At 45.1% G+C, this 22,610-nt stretch overlaps 1 protein-coding gene across 1 annotated transcript; it reads left to right on the top strand.

The window, feature by feature from the left end:
• Window positions 1-3,856: 3,856 nt before the first annotated feature.
• On the top strand, window positions 3,857-9,600 carry LOC119925713 (pulmonary surfactant-associated protein A-like; the record flags this gene model as incomplete). Its single annotated transcript, XM_038744110.1, has 4 exons — window positions 3,857-4,037; window positions 5,760-5,879; window positions 6,551-6,628; window positions 8,969-9,600. Coding segments are annotated over 4 exons (756 nt in total), but the record flags the coding sequence as incomplete, so codon positions are not given.
• Between the last annotated feature and the right edge of the window lie 13,010 nt (window positions 9,601-22,610).

A 22,610-nucleotide genomic window follows, 5' to 3' on the forward strand; every position in this document is an offset into this window, starting at 1 on the left:
ATGTAAATTAAAATGAAGTAGAAGCTGTCTGTTCTTCATGTGCTAAGCTAATGTCACTGGTGATGCTGTTGGGGTACAGAAGCAGCGTGGCCTAATGGATAGAGCCTGGGCTTGGGAGTCAGAAGGTCATGGGTTTTAATTCTGGCTCAGCCACCTGTCTGCTGTGTGACCTTAGGCAAGTCACTTAACTTGTCTGTGCCTCAAGTATCTCATCTGTAAAATGGGGATTAAGACCGTAAGCCCTATGTAGGACAGGGACTGTGTCCAACCCAAATATCTAGTATCTACTCCAGTGCTTAGAACAGTGCCTGGCACATAGTAAGCACTTACCAAATATCATAATCATTATTATCATTTACAAACAGCAGTTCATTCCAGGCCAGTGCTCTGTACACAGTAAGCGCTCAATAAATGCCATTGATTGATTGATTGATCCATTGATGTTCTTTGCCTCGTCTGTTACCGTTTTGGAATCTGTTTTAGGTAGCCCAATCTTCTCAGAACCTCTGTCCAGAGTAAATCCCTCTCTTGTTCATTCCACGCCAGGCTGATCTGCTCACTGCTGTTGTCTTCCAACAATCTCCTCTCCTCTGAATAGTGGAAATTCAAAGGAAATCATGGGTAGAAAATGTAAAATGTTTAGTTGATAAATCAATCAATCAATCATATTTATTGAGCGCTTACTGTATGCAGAGCATTGTACTTGGGAAAGTACAATACAGCAATAAAGAGACACAATCCCTGCCCACAACGAGCTCACGGTCTAGGGCAGGGAGACAGACATCAATACAAGTAAACAGACATCAGTATAAACAAATCAAATTACAGATATATACTATAGTGTTGTGGGGCAGGGAGGGGAGGAAGAGCAAAGGGAGTGAGTCAGGGTGATGTGGAAGGGAGTGGGAGATGAGGAAAAATGGGGCTTAGTCTGGGAAGGCCTCTTGGAGGAGATATGCCTTCCATAAGGCTTTGAAAGAGGAGAGAGTAATTGACAGATTTGAGGAGGGAGGACATTCCAGGCCAGAGATAAGATGTGGTCCAGTGGTCAGTGGCAAGACAGGTGAGATCAAGGCACAGTGATAAGGTTAGCACCAGAGCAGCGAAGTGTGTGGAAGTGATGAGGAGAGAAGTTGATATAAAAGATGATTTGCTCATCAGTCATAAATGCATAAAGGTCAGCTGCGCTGTCAGTCCTTAGATGCCTCTCTCATGGAGACTGTCACTGGTGACAATATTTATTGAACACTGGTTTCCAGACTGCTGTTTCAGCACTGCGGGGACACATACAAAAAGCAAAATGGGCAATTCCTGCCCTTTAAGGAATTTACCCTTTAAAGGGGGAAAATGAGAAACTTACATCAATAACTATTCTGGAGAGGGAAGGTAGCTATAATAGCCACTAGTGAATGAATAAATAGGCACCTATATATAGTTATCCTATTTATTTGAAGAAGCCATCACTGATCCTTAAAGTTCACTGATGAGTGTGTGACTGTGTGGCTGTAAAGGCCAATGTAGAGGTTTGCAGACCCAATCATATTTGACACGCAAAAAGACTGTCCCTTGGTATGTCATTGTGCTTAATGTTTGCAGTCACTGGAGCTGTTTTCTCTTTTGGCTCCTTGTCTCTCTTTCCTTATGAAGCTTTTGCATAAATCTGTCCTATGTGACCCCTAGTTTTCAGGTTTGTTGCATCGTTGTCTGAGGTTTTGTTTTAGCATTTCCTTAAAATGCTTCCCCTGTCTTCCTTGCATATTATTGTTATTATTATTATTGTGTGCCTTCGAGTCATTTTCGATTCATAGTGACTTCATACTTTCTCCAGAACATCCTGTCCTCTGCCACAATCCACAACCTTTCTAACGATTGTTCCTTTATCGTTGTTATGGCCTCTATCCATGTAGCTGCGAGTCTGCCTCTTCCTCATTTTCCCTGGACTTTTCCTAGCATTAGTGTCTTTTCCAGAGAATTAGTTCTTCCTTGCTTGTGGTTTTCCAATTTCTGTTCTCCAAAGAGCAGCTATTTGGGTACTATGCTGTAACTCAATCTCCTTCCATGTGTCAGCCACCATAACCATGTTAAGATGAGCATAAAAAGATAACTACTGGAAGTCATGTACTCCTGTACTCTTCCAAGTGCTTAGCACAGTGCTTTGTACACAGTAAGCATGCCATAAATACTGCTTATTGATTGATTGATTGATTGGCTTAGGTATACAATAGGAGAAGCAGCATGGCCTGGGGAAAGAGCACCAACGTAGGAGTCAGAGGACCTGGGTTCTAATCCCAGCTCCTCCACTAGCCTGCTGAATGACCTTGGGCAAGTCTTTATGCCTTAGATTCAATACCTGTTTTCCCTCTTACTTAGACTGTGAGCTCTCTGTGGGACAAGGACTACAACCAACAGTCAACCTACGCGTCAGGCAAAAACTCCTTACCCTCGGCTTCAAGGCTGTCCATCACCTCGCTCCCTCCTACCTCACCTCCCTTCTCTCCTTCTCCAGCCCAGCCTGCACCCTCCGCTCCTCTGCCGCTAACTTCCTCACTGTGCCTCATTCTCTCCTGTCCCACCGTCGACCCCCGGTCCACGTCTTCCCCCGGCCCGGAATGCCTTCCCTCCACACATCCGCCAAGCTAGCGTTCTTCCTCCCTTCAAAGCCCTACTGAGAGCTCACCTTCTTCAGGATGTCTTCCCAGATTGAGCCCCCTCCTTCCTCTCCCCCTCCCCATCTCCCCACCCTACCTCCTTCCTCTCCCCACAGAACCTGTATATATGTTTGTATAGATTTATTATTCTATTTATTTTACTTGTACATATTTACTATTCTATTTATTTTATTTTGTTAATATATTTTGTTTTGTTGTCTGTCTCCCCTTTCTAGACTGTGAGCCCGTTGTTGGGTAGGGACCGTCTCTATATGTTGCCAACTTGTACTTCCCAAGTGCTTAGTACGGTGCTCTACACACAGTAAGTGCTCAATAAACACGATTGAATGAATGAATGAACCAACCTGATTATTTGGCATTCATCCCAGTGCTTAGTATAGTGCTTGGCACAGAATAGGTATTTATCAAATATTTTTATGATCATTATTATTGGTATTAGTCACTATATTCCATCAGTCATACTTATTGAAGGCTTATGGTGTGCAGAGTACTGTACTAAGTTATTGAAAGAGTACAATGCAATAGAATTGGTAGACACGTTCCCTGGCTTCAGTGCACTTACAGTCTACAGATTATTATCATTATTATTATTATCATTAGCATTATTGTGGTATTTATTACCATCACCACTTACCATGTGCCAGGATGGATTCAGTATGGCGGTCGCCTTTTCCCATTTAAAAGCCCCTAACAGAAAATTTTCTGTTTCTCAGTGTTATTAAGATAAAAAATGAATAAAGTTCCAGCAGTCGACAAGAGCAAGGGTGACCGAGAGAAACCGACTTGCGAATGCTTTTAAAACATCAATTAAACCATTTATTTATTGGGCTGTAAAATCCATCTTGCCTGGCATCACAGCAACGTGGCTCAGTGGAAAGAGCCCGGGCTTGGGAGTCAGACGTCATGGGTTCTAATCCCAGCTCTGCCACTTGTCAGCTGTGTGACTTTGGGCAAGTCACTTAACTTCTCTGGGCCTTAAGTTCCCTCATCTGTAAAATGGGGATTAAGACTGTAAGCCCCACGTGGGACAACCTTGATTACCTTCTATCCCCCCCAGCACTTATAGCAGTGCTTGGCACATAGTAAGTGCTTAACAAATACCATCAACATCATCATCATCATCATTATTAAGAGAAAAGTAACCCAAGTGCAATAACAGGCAACTTGTGTTTGGCTTTCCTAGGTGACCCTGCACAATGCTGCCATCACTGCCTGCTCTGGCCCTGGCCACACTGGCGGCTTCTCTGCTGGGCAGCGAGGCGGAGGAGAGCTGTGCCGCGGCTCCTGGCATCCCCGGCACGCCCGGTAGCAACGGACAACCGGGTAGAGATGGCCGGGATGGTGTCAAAGGAGATCCTGGACCACCAGGTAATGGAGATGGGTATCTGAAGCCCCCCAGCTGCCAGGGCTCTATGGCTCCTTCTAGGAGCTCTCCAGCTCTGCCTTTCTCTACTGGTTTACTGTGGGTCCCCTCAGGGTCATGGCAGGGGAGCCGAGGGAGGGGGCAGATTCATTCATTCATTCAATCGAATTTATTGAGCGCTTACTGCGTGCAGATCTCTGTACTAAGCGCTCGGGAAGTACAAGTTGGCAACATGTAGAGACGGTCCCTACCCAACAGCGGGCTCACAGTCTAGAAGGGGAGTATACAGGCACTGAAATTCGCTTTTCCTGGGCATGACATTTGGTTTCAATCAAGACAGGGGACAGAGAGTTCAGTGGACTTTTGCTCCCCATTATAACGTTCTTGCAGAAGTTGCTTTGAGTCAGGGGATTCTCTAGGGCAAATCATTCCCTAAAAACATAAATAATGCTCTTTTATCCCCCAACTCTGTGAGCCCATGGTGGGGCAGGGAGGGGCCCTGTTATGATTATATGTATCTCCCTGAGTTCAAGGCACAGTGCTTTGGTGCTGGAAAGAGGTTCACAAATGCAACAACAAAATTAGCAAGGATAGCAATATAATAATAATAACTGTGGTATTTGTTGAACACTTACTGTGTGCTGGGCACTATGCTGAGCACTGGGGTGGATACGGAGCAAATCAGGTTGGACATGGTCCCTGTCCCACATGGGACTCACAGTCTCAATCCCCATTTTGCAGTTGAGGGAACTGAGGCACAGAGAAGTTATGTGACTTTCCCAAGGTCACATAGCAGACATAAGTGGCAGAGCCAGGATTAGAACGCAGGTCTTTTAATTAATAATGGTGTTTATTAAGCGCTTACTATGTGCAAAGCACCGTTCTAAGAGCTGGGGAGGTTACAAGGTGATCAGGTTGTCCCACGGGGGGCTCACACTCTTAATCCCCATTTTACAGATGAGGTAACTGAGGCGCAGAGAAGTTAAGTGACTTGCCCAAAGTCACACAGCTGACAATTGACGGAGCCGGAATTTGAACCCATGACTTCCGACTCCAAAGCCTGTTCTCTTTCCAATGAGCCACGCTGCTTCTCCCTCCAGGTTCAGGCTCTATCCACTAGCCCATGTCACTTCTCAAATACTAATAATCCAGTACCAAAGACAGTACCATGAAAAACTTTCTTAAGAGTTGGAAAAATTTCAGGCCCTTCTCTGCCCCTCATCCTCCATTCATTCATTCATTCAATCATGTTTATTGAGCGCTTACTGTGTGCAGAGCACTGTACTAAGCGCTTGGGAAGTACAAGTTGGCAACATATAAAGACGGTACCTACCCAACAGAGGGCTCTCAGTCTAGAAGGGGGAGACAGACAACAAAACAAAACATACTAACAAAATAAAATAAATATGTACAAATAAAAGGCTCAGTGGAAAGAGCCCAGGCTTTGGAGTCAGAAGTCAGGGGTTCAAATCCACTGAAACACCTTTCCACTTGGACCAAAATGGCAGACACCCAGAGGAGCAGTAAGCCAAGTGGAGTGCCTTGCTCACTCCCGAGGCCTACTCGTGTTCCCAGACTCAGCCCTTCTGGTACACGCATTCATCAGTCGCAGTCCAATTTCTCCCCTCATGCGCATTCCCCGGTTCTCCCTCTGTCACTCGATCCCACGTTGCCAACGTCTGTGAAATGCTGTGCCCCTTCATCGCCCTGACGGTTCTCGTGCCTAGGTCCGATGGGCCCTCCTGGAGGCATGCCTGGACTCCCCGGCAGAGACGGCCTGACTGGAGCACCTGGGAGTCCGGGCGAGCGAGGCCAGAGGGGAGAGAGGGGAGAGCCAGGACTTTCAGGTGAGAAGAACTGAGGCTTCCCTTCATCGATCAATCTGCAATATTGATCGAATGCTCACTGCATGCAGAGCACTGGACTATGCGCTTGGGACAGTACTATATAATGGAGTTGGCAAACACGATCCCTACCCACAAGGAGTCTAGAGGGGAGAGAGATATGTAATAAATTACAGATTGGAGAAATGGAAGAGAATAAGACATGTGTATGACTGCTGTGGGGACGAGGGTGGGGGGAATATCATGTTCTTAAGGGATTCATTGTACATAGCTGACACAGAAGGGAGGGTGGTTAAGGGTTGGGGAGTGGAAACAAACGCTCCAAAGGGCATCTTGTCCCCCAGGAAGCGAACACATCTGGTGGACGACTAAGAGGAATCTGTATGATGTTGGAATTTGACTTTTTAAACATATTTTTTTGAGCATGCACCCACATCCCTGCAAACTTGTCTGGTTGTTCCTTCATTGCTGAGAACTCACACAGTCTGTGCATATATAGAGGGAACTACATTTTTTTCCAATGTATAGTAATTAGGTTTGAATAAAACACATCATTTGAACATATTTTCCTATTCATTTAAAGTGAACATGTGTTTTTTGAGCAAAGAGTTTCCTTTGAGATTGTCACTGTTCATGTCTCCCGGTGGAGATGTAATATGTCTTTTGCCTTCTAGGTCTACCTGCTAACCAAGATGAGGAGTTACAGGAAATTCTTCAGGACCTCCAACACCACATCTTGCAGCTGAAAGGGGGTAAGAAGCTTGATTCTCCCAAGTCCCCACAGCCCTTCCTGGCAAGGAGGGGTGGAGGGAAGCACATTCACTTTTTCATGTATTGAAAGGATACTTAGAGTCAATAAGAAGAAGAAGAATTGTGGCATTTGTTAAGTGTTTACTATGTGTCAGGCACTTTACTAAGCACTGGGGTGGATACAAGCAAATCAGGTCAGACACAGACCCTGCCCTACGTGGGGCTCACAGTCTCAATCCCCACTTTACAGACAAGGAAACCGAGGCCCAGAGAAGTGAAGTGACTTGCCCAAGGTCACACAGCAGACAAGTGGCAGAGCTGGGATTCGAACCCATGAGCTTCTGACTCGAAGGCCTGTGCTCTAGACACCACACCATGCTGCTGGAAGTGAAGAAGCAGTAGAGTAGGGGATTCTGGTCCAACCTTAATGCTTCTCCTTGGGTGGGCAGGAAATGGGGAGGAGAAGAAAGCGAGCCACCTTGTAATTTTCTCTTCTGAGGGTTATTTAGTTTTCCAGGAGGAGTTCTTCCCAGAATGCAAAAAGGAACTGCATACAAGTAGTCTACTTTCTTCCAGCTTCATAGCTAAGTAGCTTTCTAGCTTTTGGGGTAGTCAGGAACCTAGGTTCCCCCTAATTTATGACAGGCTGTAGTCAGAAGGGTCCATGAGAAGCAGCGTGACAGTGGAAAGAGCACGGGCTTGGGAGTGATAGGTCATGGGTTCTAATCCCGGTTCCACAATTTATCAGCTGTGTAACTGGACAAGACACTTAACTTCTCTGTACTTCAGTTTCCTCATCTGCAAAATGGGGATTAAGACTGTGAGCCCCACGTGGGACAAACTGATTACCTTGTATCTACCCCAGTATTCAGAACAAGACTGAACTCCTTATCTTCCCTCCCAAACCCTGCCCTCTCCCTGACTTTCCCATCACTGTAGACGGCACTACCATCCATCCCGTCTCACAAGCCCACAACCTTGGTGTCATCCTTGACTCTGCTCTCTCGTTCACCCCTCACATCCAATCCATCACCAAAACCTGCCAGTCTCACCTCCGCAACATCGCCATGATCTGCCCTTTCCTCTCCATCCAAACCACTACCCTGCTTGTTCAATCTCTCATCCTATGCTGACTGGATTACTGCATCAGCCTCCTCTCTGATCTCCCATCCTCCTGCCTCTCCCCAATTCAGTCTATACTTCACACCGCTGCCCGGATCATCTCTGTGCAGAAACACTCTGGGCATGTTACTCCCCTCCTCAAAAATCTCCAGTGACTACCAGTCAACCTACGCATCAGGCAAAAACTCCTCACTCTTGACATCAAGGCTGTCCATCACCTCGCCCCCTCCTACCTCACCTCCCTTCTTTCTTTCTACAGCCCAGCCCTTCAGCTCCACTCCTCTGCCACTAACCTCCTCAATGGGCCTCATTCTTGCCTGTCCCACCGTCGACCCCCGGCCCACCTCCTCCCCCTGGTCTGGAATACCCTCCCTCCGCACATCCGCCAAGCTAGCTCTCTTCCTCTCTTCAAAGCCCTACTGGGAGCTCACCTCCTCCAGCAGGCCTTCCCAGACTGAGCCCCCTCCTTCCTCTCCCCCTCCCCATCCCCCCCCACTCTACCTCCTTCCCCTCCCCACAGCACCTGTGTATATGTTTGTACAGATTTATTACTCTATTTATTATACTTGTACATATTTACTATTTTATTTATTTCATTTTGTTAACATATTTTGTTTTGTTGTCTGTCTCCCCCTTCTAGACTGTGAGCCCGTTGTTGGGTAGGGACCATCTCTATATCTTGCCAACTTGTACTTCCCAAGCACTTAGTACAAGTGCTCTGCACACAGTAAGCGCTCAATAAATACGATTGAATGAATAAATACGATTGAATGAATGAATGAATGGATGAATGAATGAACAGTGTTTGGCACATAGTCAGTGCTTAATAAATTCCATCTTTATGTTTATTATAAATGTGGAGAAGACTTTCCTACCCCTGGAGAAGCAGTGAGGCTTAGTGGATAAGAGCGCTGGCCTGGTCAGTAGGACCTGAGTTCTAATCCTGACCCTTCCACATGTCTGGTGTGTGACCTTGGGCAAGTCACTTCACTTCTATGGGCCTCAGTTTCCTCATGTGTAAAATGCCGATAAGAGTGTGAGCCCAATGTGGACAGGGACTGTGTCTGACATGATTAACTTGTATCTACCCCAGCGCTTAGAGCAGTGCCTGGCACGTAGTAAGCACTTAACAAATAAAATAATAATTATCTCTGTCTGTCTGTCTGTCTGTCTCAAGAGTGGGGAAGAGAACCTGAGCTTTTTTTCACTCTCCCCTTCAGCTCTAAATTTGCAAAAAACTTTGTTGCTCGTGGGAGACAAGGTCTTCTCTAGCAACGGGCAGTCCGTCAACTTTGCAGCCATTAGAGAGGTATGCAGAAGAGCAGGCGGTGACATTGCCACCCCGGAGAACGAAGAAGAGAACAAGGCCCTCTTGAGCATCGTAAAGCAGTACAATACATACGCCTACCTGGGCATTGTGGAGGGCAAGGACCCTGGGAAGTTCTATTACCTGGATGAAACTCCAGTGAATTATACCAACTGGTACCGAAGAGAGCCCCGGGGGGGTGGCAAAGAGAACTGTGTGGAAATGTACACCGATGGTACCTGGAATGATAAGGACTGCCAGCAGTACCGTCTCGCCATCTGTGAGTTCTGAACTCCAGTCGATGACAAGCTCCTTGAGGGCGGGGAACACGTGTTTGGCTTTTCTCCACTCCCCCGAGTGCTCGGTTCGGTGCGAAAACCTCGCTAGGCATTAAATAAAAACCATTACCACTACTGCTACTGCTAGGACTACAGTCCCATTCATCATTCTTAGAGGAAAGTCTGGGATTTTGCTCATGCTTTTACAAGTAGGAACCTGCTTATGGAGGGTCATTAGTGAAAATAAATGTAATTCTTGGGGTCAAAATGAAAGCAATAAAAGTATTTTTACTGTTGTTTCATGTGAACGTGTCCTTTCTCTCCAATTGCTCTGAGCTCCTTACAAGTATTAACTTGTACTTCCCAAGCACTTAGTACAGTGCTCTGCACACAGTAAGCACTCAATAAATACGATTGAATGAATGAATGAATAAATACGATTGAATGAATGAATGGACTGTTCCCAATGAGGCACTTCAGCAGCACGGTGTAGTGATGATGATAATGATGGTATTTGTTAAGCACTTACTATGTGCCAAGCACTGTTCTAAGCACTGGGGTAAATACAAAGTAATCAGGTTGTCCCACAGTTGAGGTAACTGAGGCACAGAGAAGTTCAGTGAATTGCCCAAAGTCACCCAGCTGACAAGTGGTGGAGGTCAGCGCTGAGATTAGAACCCACTACCTCTGACTTCCAAGCCCATGCTCTTTCCACTAAGCCATGCTTCTAGAGCATAGTCCTGGGAGTCAGAAATTTATGGGTTCTAATCCCAGCTCCACCACTTGTCTGTTGTGTGGCCTTAGCCAAGTCACTTCACTTCTCTGTGCCTCAGTTCCCTTATCTGGAAAATGGAGATTGAGACTGTGACCCCCATATGGGACAGGGACTTTATCCAACTCAATTTGCTCATATTATATGTTGTAAACTTGTACTTCCCAAGGGCTTAGTACAGTACTCTGCATACAGTAAGCACTCAACAAATACAATTGAATGAATGAATGAATATCCACCCCACACTTAGTACAGTGCCTGACACACAGTAAATGCTTAACAAATACCACTATCATTAGTATTACTGCAAAACTCTCCTGTGAAGGGAAGCTAAAGAAAAATAGGATTCCTCCCTATCCTCTCCTAAGCCGTCCTTCTCCTCCACCCTTCAGGGCACAAGGTCACAGGAGAGCAAAGCATATTCAGATGCTGGAGGGGTTTGGATGGGATGAGCAAGAAACTTGAAAGAGAGGTTATCTTCCAAAATGTGGAGAAAAGTGCCTTCGGGCTGTGGAAAGGATGGATGGGGGGTTAGGGGAACATTTGGCAGAAAAATGAGGAGCCCAACTTAATGGTGCTTCCAGAGCCCCAGGGAAAACGTGACCTCTATGACTACCATCAGGATACTGTCCTCACTTTTCTTCGGAGGGCATTATTGTGTAAGTAACACTGTGTTGGTGGGGCTGAATTATGGTCAGCTTTATCATCCAAAAGGTCATCCAAAAGACCCTGTTGGAAGGTGACCAAGGGGTTGTAGGGAAGACAAGAGGAAAAGTACATTTCTCAGGAAGTAAAGGGTCTTGATGGCTGATATCTTTATACCCAAATAGGTAATGGTCATGGGTGGAACCGAATCTCTGAACTGCCCTTGATAAACCTGAGAAAGGATTTGTGGTCGTGTTTCTTTTCTCCTCCTGCTGGTTGATGAAGGTGGAGCCTCTTCAGAATTGGCTCCACGTGGATAATAATAATCATAATAATAATAATGGCATTTATTAAGTGCTTACTATGTGCAAAGCACTGTTGTAAGCTCTGGGGAGGTTACAAGGTAATCAGGTTGTCCCACAGGGGCCTCATTCTATTTATTTTATTTTGTTAGTATGTTTGTTTTTTTTTTTCTCTGTCTCCCCCTTTTAGACTGTGAACCCAATGTTGGGTAGGGACTGTCTCTATATGTTGCCAATTTGTACTTCCCAAGCGCTTAGTACAGTGCTCTGCACATAGTAAGGGCTCAATAAATATGATTGATTGATTGATTGATTAATCCCCATTTTACAGATGAGGTAACAAGCACAGAGAAGTTAAGTGATTTGCTCAAAGTCACACACCTGACAATTGGCAGAGCTGGGATTTGAACCCATGACCTCTGACTACAAAGCTCATGCTCTTTCCACTGAGCCTTGCTGCTTCTCACTCCCAACTACCTTGGATTAAGCTGACGGGCAGGTAGGCCAGAGAAGAGATGATCTATTTGGAGATTGTTTGGTGGGTTTGAAAGGCTTATTTGGGGGATTTCACTATTCCTTTGAATTTGCTCTCATAATCTTTTAATTGTCTCTGATTAAAATCTAATTTGCAAACCGATGTAGTTAATCAGAGGTTAATCTAAATGGTAAGGCAGAATCCTCTTTTGTATTCTAGCTAGAATCTACGTCTTTTATTTCTTTTGAGTGCCTTTTCTGGTGAAGAACTATTAATATGACTTTTAATGCTTCTCACTCAAGGTATTTTAGTCAGCTGCCCCTTATCTAACATATTGCCTTTTTATGTGGCTCATGCTCTTCTTCTGATACTCCCAAACAGTTCTTACACCAGAATTCAGGGAGGCGAGGCATTAAGCTATCTATCCTTTTCCCTCCTGCTAAGAAAGTTGATTATCATCAGGTAGCTCACCAACTCATCTCTACAGTGGAATTACTGTCAGTGAACCAGCACCCTGATGGTAAATTTGCCAATCAATCAATAGAATTTATTGAGCACTTACTGTTGCACAGCACAGTACTAAGTGCTTGGGAGAGCACAATACAACAAAGTTCCCTGTCCACCATAAGCTTACTGTCTAGAAGAGGAGACAGACGTCAATATAAAATAAATAAATTACAAATATGTACATAACTGCTTTTGGACTGAGGGAGGGTGTCAGGGTGATGCAGAAGGTGGTCGGAGAAGATGAAATCAGGGCTTAGTCAGGGAAGGCCTTTTGGAGGAGTCATGCTTTAAATAAGACTTTGAAGGTAGGGAAAGTGTTTGTCAAATTTAAAAAGGGAGGGCTTTCTAGGCCGGAGGCAGGACGTGGGTGAGGGATGGATGGTGAGATAGATGAGATTAAAGTACAGTGAGTAGGTTGGCATTAGAGGAGTGAAGTTTGGAGGCTGAGTTGTAGTAGGAAATGAGAGAGGTAAAATAGGAGGCAGCTATTGCCAACTTGTACTTCCCAAGCACTTAGTACAGTGCTCTGCACACACTAAGTGCTCAATAAATACGATTGAATGACTAAATGAATGGGCAACCACTGGAGGTTCTTGAGGAATGGGGAAACATGAACTGAATGGTTTTGTAGAAAATGATCCAAACAGCTGAGTGAAGTGTGGACTATAGTGGGGAGAGACAAGAGGCAGGAAGGTCAGCCAGGAGGCTGAGGCAATAATCAAGGTGGGATAGGATAAATGCTTGAGTTAACGTAGTAGCAGTCCAGCTGGGCAATCTGCTACAAGTCAAGACTCTCCTGTTCTGGGCAGCAGCGGCATGGGAGTGTGTCGAGGGTGGAGACTCAAGTTTATTGTGCGAAAGGAGGCAATGGTAAACCACTTCTGGATTTTTACCAAGAAAACTCTATGGATACACTACTAGAACAATTGCAGCTGGAGGAGGGGAGTTCTGAGAGAGATGTGTCCATGGTGTCTCTATGGGTTGGAGATGATTCGACAGCATAAAACAAGTCTGGATGGAGAGGAAAGAGTAGATTTTAGCCTTGTTATGAAGTTTGAATAAAGAGGATTTGGTGCCAGATTGAATATGTGGGTCAGTGTCATTTGCTCCAAATGGTATCACCTGGGCTTAACGGCCAGTTTCTCTATTCTGCCTTTTCCTTGAGAGGATGTTGAGATTTGGGGTAATTACTAGTTATGCAGTTGCCCCCCCAACCTTGCCCTCCTGACTTTTAAGCCTTATTGACTAAGCCCTCATTTCCTCTTCTCACTCTCTTCTGTGTAGCCCTGACTTGCTCCCTTTATTCACACCCACCCGGCCCAGCCCCACAGCACTTATGCACATATCTGTAATTTGTTTCTATTAATATCTGTCTCTCCCTTTTGACTTTAAGCTCATTGAAGGCAGGGAATGTGTCTACCAACTCTGCTACATTGTGCTCTACCAAAGACTTAGTACAGTACAGTACTTAGTACAGTACTTAGTACAGTACTGTGTACAGTAAGCACTCAATCAATATGATTGATAATTCAAATGATGGGCAGCAATAATTAATAATAATAATAGCATTTGTTAAGTGCTTACTATGTGCCAGGCACCGTTCTAAGTGCTGGGGTAGATACAAGGTAATCAGGTTGTCCCACGTGGGGCTCACAGTCTTCATCCCCATTTTACAGATGAGGTAACTGAGGTCCAGAGAATAATAATAATAATAATAATAATAATGGCATTTATTAAATGCTTACTATGTGTAAAGCACTGTTCTAAGCACTGGGGAGGTTACAAGGTGATCAGGTTGTCCCACGGGGGGCTCACAGTCTTAATCCCCATTTTACAGATGAGGAAACTGAGGTCCAGAGAAGTTAAGTGAATTGCCCAAAGTCACACGGCTGATCAGTGGCGGAGCGGTATTAGAACCCACAACCTCTGACTCCCAAGCCCGGGCTCTTTCCACTATGCCACGCTGTTATTATTAATGATAATAATTATGGTACTTGTTAAGCACTTATTATGTGACAAACACTTTTCTAAGCATGGGAGTAAATATAAGTTATTCCAGTTGGACAAACTAAGGCACAGAGAAATTAAGTGACATGCCCAAGGTCACACAGTGGACACATGGCAGAGGCAGGATTAGAACTCAGGTCCCCTGACTCCGAGGCCCATATTCTTTCCACTAGGCCTCATTGTATTAGTGTTTCTTCTGCTCTCTGTTGGGGGCTTACTTTTTGTTTCTGACTGATCAAGGGGAAAGGATTGAAAGGAAAATTGACCTTAAACATCTGCTCAACTTCCAAAAAGGCCATCAGGATCTCAGTCCTGCAGGTGTCCGTCCCCCTCTCCATCCCCCCAATCTTACCTCCTTCCCTTCCCCACAGCACCTGTATATATGTATATATGTTTGTACATATTTATTACTCGATTTATTTTACTTGTACATATCTATTCTATTTATTTTATTTTGTTAGTATGTTTGGTTTTGTTCTCTGTCACCCCCTTTTAGACTGTGAGCCCACTGTTGAGTAGGGACTGTCTCTATATGTTGCCAACTTGTACTTCCCAAGCGCTTAGTACAGTGCTCTGCACACAGTAAGCGCTCAATAAATACAATTGATTGATTGAGGCCGAACCCTCCAGCCTTGGAGTTCAACTCTACTAAGATTAGAAAAACAGCATAGCCTAGAGGGGAGAGCACAGGCCTGGGATTCTGAAGACCTGGGTTCTCAGCCTAGTTCTCTCATTTACCTACTGTATGACCTTGGTCAATCACTTAACTTCTCTGTGCCTCAGTTTCCTCATCTTTAAAATGGGGATTCAATATCTGTTCACCCTCTTACTTAATCTATGAGCCCCCAGTGGCCCAGAGACCATGTGCAACCTGATCATGCAGGATGTAACCTACAGCTACATACAATGTCTGACACATAGTGTTTAGGGAATATTCCTTCTTTCAATTTTGTTTACTAAGTGCTTACTATGTGCATAGCACTGTACTAAGTGCTTGGGATAGACCAATACAACAATAAACAGACACATTCCTGCGCACAATGAGCTAACAGTCTAGAGGGAGGCATTTGGGAAAGCAGAAGACCCTTTGTCTCAAAGGAAGATAAGGAAATGAACTACCTCGCTATACTGTGAACTCACTGTGAGCAGGAATATATCATCATCATCATCACCATCAATCGTATTTATTGAGCACTTACTATGTGCAGAGCACTGTACTAAGCGCTTGGGAAGTACAAATTGGCAACATATTGAGACAGTCCCTACCCAACAGTGGGCTCACAGTCTAAAATATATATCTGTTTGTTATATTGCACTCTCCAAGCACTTAGTACAGTGTTTAGCACACAGTAAGCACTCAATTAATGGGATTGAATGAATGAAATTGTGTGGGTAAGGAACATGTCTACCAATTCTGTTGCATTGTACTCTCCCAAGTGCTTAGCATAGTGCTCTGCACATGTGGCCCAGTGGAAAGAGCATGGGCTTTTTAGTCAGAGGTCGTGCATTCAAACCCTGGCTCCACCACTTGTCAGCTGTGTGACTTTGGGCAACTCCCTTAACTTCTCTGGGCCTCAGTTACCTCATCTGTAAAATGGGAATTAGGACTGTGAACCCCACGAGGGACAACCTGATCACCTTGTATCTCCCCCAGCGCTTAGAACAGTGCTTTGCACGTAGTAAGCACTTAACAAATACCATCATCATCTGTAAAATGGGGATTAAGACTGTGAGCCCCCCACGGGACAACATGATCACCTCGTAACCTCCCCAGCACTTAGAACAGTGCTTTGCACATAGCAAGCGCTTAATAAAAAATGCCATTATTATTATTATTATTAAGTACTCAATAAATACCATGGATTGATGAATGAACTTCAAAAAAGTTCCACCCAGCCACCTAAAGAGACCCGATACAAGCACTCGGAAAAACCTCTCTTAAATCTTGGGAAGTTCAGAGAGAGTCCAGCCCAGTAACTAGGGAGGAATCTGGGAAACAGAAGGAGCATGATCCAGAGTGAGCTGGGCTGGTCAAGAAGCTAATGACCCAATCATCTCTGGGAGGGCCTATAAGAAGGTTAAGACCTTCCTCTCAGGACCCAAACATCTGGAAAAAGACCTGGAACCTTGACCTCACAAGGACACTGAGCATGGAACGGGGTAGACTCCCTTGTCTGAGGGAGAGGTGGCAGGTGAAGAAATAGCTAGTGTGTAAGGGAGAGAACTCTCAGCACTTCACTGTCTGTGAATCCTGTAGTTTCCTAAAACACTGGTTCTGAACAGATGATAATGATAATGATGATGTTGATAATGATTAAACAACTGTAGGATTAGTTCCCCACACAGGGTCGCACTTGGAGAGTTTCCAGTTCTCTACCAGTCTCAACTAAGGGATGGAGAGTCAAGCAGAGGCCTACCCATTCCTAGCTTGGGCAGTGGCTAGCAAGTGGAAGGCCATCGGCTACAAGTCAAAACTCACCTGTGCTGGGCAGCAGCGGCATGGGAGAGAGTCGAGGGAGGAGACTCAGGTTTACTGCACAAAAGGAGACAATGGGAAACCACTTCTGTATTTTTAGCCATTTTTTAAATGCCATTATTATTATTATTATTATGTACGAGATAATCAAGTCAAATACAGTCCCTGTCCCACATGGGCCCCACAGTCTAGGAAGGTGGGAGAATAGATATTTAATCCTCATTATACAGATGAGGAAACTGAAGCACAGAGGAGTGAAGTGACTCACCTTAGGACACACAGCAGGGAAGTGGCAGAGCCAGAATTAAAAACCAAATCCTCTGATTCCTAGACCTTTGATCGCTCTACTAGGCCACACTGTTTCTCTAGATTATTATTAGTATTATTATTACCATCATCATTATTGTATTTATCAAATGCTATGCATTAAATAGCATTCTAAACTCTGGAGTAGATACCTGTAAATCAGGTTGGACACTGTCCCAGTCCCATATGGGTCTCACAATCTAAGTGGAAGGGAGATAGGTATTGAGTCCACATTTTACAGATGAAGAAACTGAGGCACAGAGAAGTTAATGACACACCCAAGGTCACACAGCAGGCACCTAACAGAGCCAGGAATAGAACCCAGGTCCTTGACTTCCAGGCGTGTGCTCTTTCCACTGGGCCGTGCTGCTCCTCTATATGGCAAAATAAACCTTGAACCTTTGCCTAAGACAACTGCCTATCGAATCCAAGTGTAGGAGTTCACTGTTAGGTCAAAAAGGCCCTTCAGAGTGATACAGGACCATCAGATGGGGCAACACTGCCCAGTGCTAAAAGAAAATGATAACTGTGGAATTGGATAAGCACTTACTATGTGTCAAACACTTTACAAAGCACTGGGGTAATAATAATAATGATGGCATTTAAGCGCTTACTATGTGCAAAGCACTGTTCTAAGCACTGGGGAGATTACAAGTTGATCAGGTTGTCCCATGGGGGGCTCACAGTCTTCATCCCCATTTTACAGATGAGGTAACTGAGGCCCAGAGAAGTTAAGTGATTTGCCCAGAGTCACACAGCTGACAATTGGTGGAGCTGGGGTTTGAACCCATTACCTCTGACTCCAAAGCCCGTGCTCTTTCCACTGAGCCACGCTGCTTCTAATAATGATGGCATTTATTAAGCGCTTACTATGTGCAAAGCACTGTTCTAAGAACTGGGGAGGTTACAAGGTAATCAGGTTGTCCCACAGGGACACAATCTTAATCCCCATTTTACAGATGAAGTAACTGAGGCCCAGAGAAGTTAAGTGACTTGCCCAAAGTCACACAGCTGACAATTGGCGGAGCCAGGATTCGAACCCATGAACTCTGACTCCAAAGCCCCGGCTCCTTTCAGTGAGCCACGCTGAATCAGGACATCAGCTGTTCCAGCAAACCCTACTGCAGAGGAAGCTCAATAATTTATGCATCTCCTGGCCTGAGAGGTTCCCTCCTGGCCTCCCTCATAAATATACACCATGCTCAGCTGAAATCTACTGCTCAGATTTTAGTCAGTAAGTCAGTCGTATTTATTGAGCACTTACTGTGGGGAGAGCACTGTACTAAGCTCTTGGGAGAGTACACTATAATGATAAACAGATGCATCCCCTACCCAAAACAAGCTTACAGGTTAGAGAGGAAGACAGACATTAACATAAATAAGTTACAGATATACGCATAAGTGCTGTGGAGCCCGGAGGAGGATGAATAAGGGAGCAAGTCAGAGTGAAACAGAAGGGAGCGGGCAAAGAGGAAAGGAGGGATCATTCAGGGAAGGCCTCTCAGAGAAAATGTGCCTTCAGTAAGGCTTTGAAGGACGGGAGAGTCATTGTCCGTCGGCTGTGAGGATGGAATCCGTTCCACGCCAGAGACCGGACATGGGCGAGAGGTCAGCGAGATAGAAGAGATTGAGGTGCAGCAAAAAGGTTAGCAATTGAGGAGTGAGGTGTGCGGGCTGGGTTATAGCAGGAGAGCAGTGAGGTGAAGCAGGAGGGGGCAAGGTGGTTGAATGCCCCAAAGCCCAGGCTGAGGAGTATCCTCTTGATGCGGAAGTAAATGGGCAGGTCGGTGGAGTGGCCATTGATTTTCTTGCCCCCAATTTTCTGCCTGGGCTAACCCCACCCTGTCTCCCTGGTCCTCAGGAATGCAGCACTGTTGACAGAGCGTAAAAGGACACACACACTCTGGAAAGGGCAGGGAGTGGTGAGGTCACGTGAAAGCCAGCTGCGGAACAAACAACTTTGCTGTTGAAATGAGCTGGGGGATTTGGGGTAAATGGTTCATAGAGCTCAGCTCAGGTCACCTTCACCTGCAGATTCTTGCAGGGTTTGCCGAGGCCCAGATGAATAATGGCCACAGGCTAATAGCAACAGGGAGTAAACTGTCCACCTCAGATACTTCAAAGTAATTCTTAGTCTAGTGGTCTGATGTACAGAAAGCCAAACCTGGGAGCCAACTGAGAGCAATTTGATGCTGACCAGATCACAAGAAAATGAACTATAAAACCCAAAATATCTCAAAGCTGGTCATCTTTCTATAGTGGGTGTATTATCATGGGGAAATGGGGTTCAGGTGACCTCCTATCATCATTTCAGGTAATTTGAACAATCAATGCAACTTCTCTGGGCCTTGCTTTTCCCATGTGTAAAATGGGAACATGCCCCTCTGGCCTACAATCTCAGTGCGTTACGAGCAGAACCATGCAAAGTCTGGGCAAATGATAATAACTGTAATATTTTTTATGGTGTTTACTAAACACTTACAGTGTTCCAGGAACTGTACTAAGTGCTGGGGTAGATACAGGTTAATCAGGTTGGACACAGGCCCTGTCCCATATGGGGGCTCCCAGTCTTAATCCCCATTTTACAGATGAGATAACTGAGGCACATAGAAGTTACGTGACTTGCCCAAGGTCATATAATGGACAAGTGGGGGAGCCAGGATTAGAAAACAGGCCCTTCTGACTCACAGGACCATGCTCTACCCACTGAACCATGCTGCTTCTCATTTGTTAAGTGTTTCCTATATGCCAAGCACTTACTAAGCATTGTAGGTACAAGTTGATAGGCTCCCAGATGGGACTCACAGTCTAAGTAGGAGGGAAAACAAGTATTGAATCCCCGTTTTGTAGATGAGGGACCTGAGGCACCAAAAAGTTAAGCGACTTTCCTAGGGTCACTGGAATTAGAACCCAGGGCCTCAAACTTCCAGGCCTGGGCTCTTTCCACTAGACCACACTGTCTTCTAGGCCCCAGTTGGCTGCATCCCACACTTTACAAGAGTAAGAGCTGCAATCAGATTGAAGAGCTTCTGATGAAATTTACCTGTCTCCCAAGGGCTTAGTACAGCGCTCTGCACATAGTAACCACTCAATAAATACCACTGCTTGATTGGCCAGTGCAGGACCCTTAGTTCCCACTGCATTGTGCACACACAATAGCTTGTTGTTGTGGGGATTGGCCTTATTTTCACCTCTGCCTCCTTCTGTCACAGTACTTACGAAGCTGTCCAGGTAACATAGTTCTGGGTTGCTAAAATAATAATACTTATTATTGTGGTATTTGTTAAGCGCTTACTATGTACCAGGCACTGTACAAACGCTGGAGTGGATACAAGCAAATCAAGTTCGACAAAGTCTCTGTCCCACACGGGTCTCACAGTTCTCATTCTGTATTTTACAAATGAGGTAACAGCAACAGAGAAGTGAAGTGACTTGCACAAGGTCACACAGCAGTCAAGTGGCAGAGCCAGGATTAGAACCCCTGAACTTCTGATTCCCAGGTCCAAGCTCTATCCACTGTGGGAAGCAGCGTGGCTCTGTGAAAAGAGCACAGAGCTTGGAAATTAGAGGTCTTTGGTTCTAATCCCGGCCTCACCACTTGTCAGTTGTGTGACTTTGGGCAAGTCACTTCACTTCTCTGCACCCCAGTTCCCTCATCTGTAATATGGGGATTAAGACTGTGAGCCCCACGTGGGACAACCTGATCACCTTGTTTCCTCCCCAGCACTTAGAGCAGTGCTTTGCCATAGTAAGTACTTAACGAATGCCATTATTATTATTATTATTATTTTGATTGTGTGTGTGACTTGTCTGGTGTGAGCTGATGGATTACACAGATTTTCTTTAAATTTCTTGTCAGCCAGCAGAACTGGCTGATTCAGTGAAGTGATTTGCAATCATTTGCACATCATCTGAGGATGTGTGCCTCACGGCCACAGTTATTTGTCTACAGCAATGCTTAAATGACTATCTCTAGGACTTTGGATGAGGCTTTAGCTCTCTTGAGTTAAAAAGAGTATCCCAGGGGAGCAGAAGTACATTCAGTTTTGAATTTGCCAATCTCATGAGGCCCAGTGCTTTGCTTCCATTTATGGGCATCACCTCCAACTCCAAAATTAAAATTACCCCTTGTCATTTATTTTATGTTGGCATGCCTCTGGGTTTGCTTAAATCTTGGTAGAAATGTTCTTTCATTTCATCACAGTTGGTCACTGTAGGGGTGTAGGAGATTATGATGGTGGTAAAGAGTTTTTGCTTCAGAGGCAGGCTCAGCAGCATCACATGGTCAATTGCCAGTATTAATAATAATAATAATTATGGTATTTGTTAAGAGCTTACTATGTGCCAAACACTGTTCTAAGTGCTGGGGTAGATACAAGGCTAACAGGTTGTCTCACTTGGGGCTCACACTCTTCATTCCTATTTTACAAATGAGGGAACTGAGGCCCAGAGAAGTGAAGTGACTTGCCCAAAGTCACACAGCTGACTAGTGGCAGAGCCGGGAGTAGAGCCCTTGACCTCTGACTCCCAAGCCCAGGCTCTTTCCACTAAGCCACACTGCTTCACGCTGCTATTAGTGATTGCCTGATTGTAAACCCAACTCCCAATAGCTGTTGTTTTGCATAATAATGATAATAATAATTATTATGGTATTTGTTAAGCAATTACTATGTGCCAAACACTTTACCAAGAGCCAGGGTAGATTCAAGATAAGCAGGTCTCACATGGGTCTCACAGTCCAAGTAGGAGGTAGAACAGGCAGTGAATCTACATTTTGCAGATGAGGGAATTGAGGATCAGAGAAGTGAAGTGACTTGACCAAGGTCAAGCGGCAGGCAAGTGGCAAAGCTGGAATTAGAACCCAGGTCCTCTGACTCTCAGACCCATCATCTTTCCACTAGGCCAAGTTGCTTCCAAGCAGGGAAGAATGAAGGCCTCTTCAAGAGAAGGTATATAGGACCTATTTCTGCAGGCTGTCTTTCTTCTAGAATCGTTTGTTCAGTGGTGTTTATTGAGTGTTTACTTTAGAGCAATGTACTAAATGCTTGGGAGAGTACAATACAACAATGAATAGATGCATTCCCTGCCCACAGTGAGCTCACAGTCTGGAGGGGGAGAAAATATAAATAAATAAATTACAGATATGTACGTAATTGCTGTGGGGCTGGGAGGACAATGAATTAAGGGAGCAAGTCAGCGTGATGCAGAAGGGAATGGGAGAAGAGCAGAGGCGGATTTAGTCATGGGAAGTGGAGGAGATATGCCTGCAGAAAGGCTTTGAATGGGGTGAGAGTAATTGTCTGTAGGATTTGAGGAGGGCGGTTGATTCAGGCCAGAAGCAGGACGTGGGCTAGGGGTTAGCAGTGAGATAGATGAAATTGAGGTATAGTGAGAAGGTTAGCATTAGAGCATCCAAGTGTATGGACTGGGTTGTAATAGGAGAGTAGTAAGGTGAGGTAGGAGGGGGCAAGGTGAAAGACTGCTTTAAAGCCATTGTTGAGTTTTTGTTTGATTTGGAGGTGGATGGGCAACCACTGGAGTTTCTTGAGGAGTGGGAAAACATGGCCTGAGTGTTTTTGTAGAAAAATGATCCAAACAGCAGAGTGAAGTATGAACTGGAGTGGGATCGCAGTTTGGATGGAAAAGAAAGGGTAGATTTTAGCAATGTTGTGACGGTGGAACTGACAAGATTTAGCGATGAATTGAATATGTGAGTTGAATGAGAGAGAGGGGTCAAGGATAACACCACGGTTATAGGCTTGTGAAACAGGAAGGATGGTGGTGCTGT

The sequence above is a fragment of the Tachyglossus aculeatus genome, chromosome 3 (assembly GCF_015852505.1).
Source record: "Tachyglossus aculeatus isolate mTacAcu1 chromosome 3, mTacAcu1.pri, whole genome shotgun sequence".
NCBI lineage: Eukaryota > Metazoa > Chordata > Mammalia > Monotremata > Tachyglossidae > Tachyglossus > Tachyglossus aculeatus.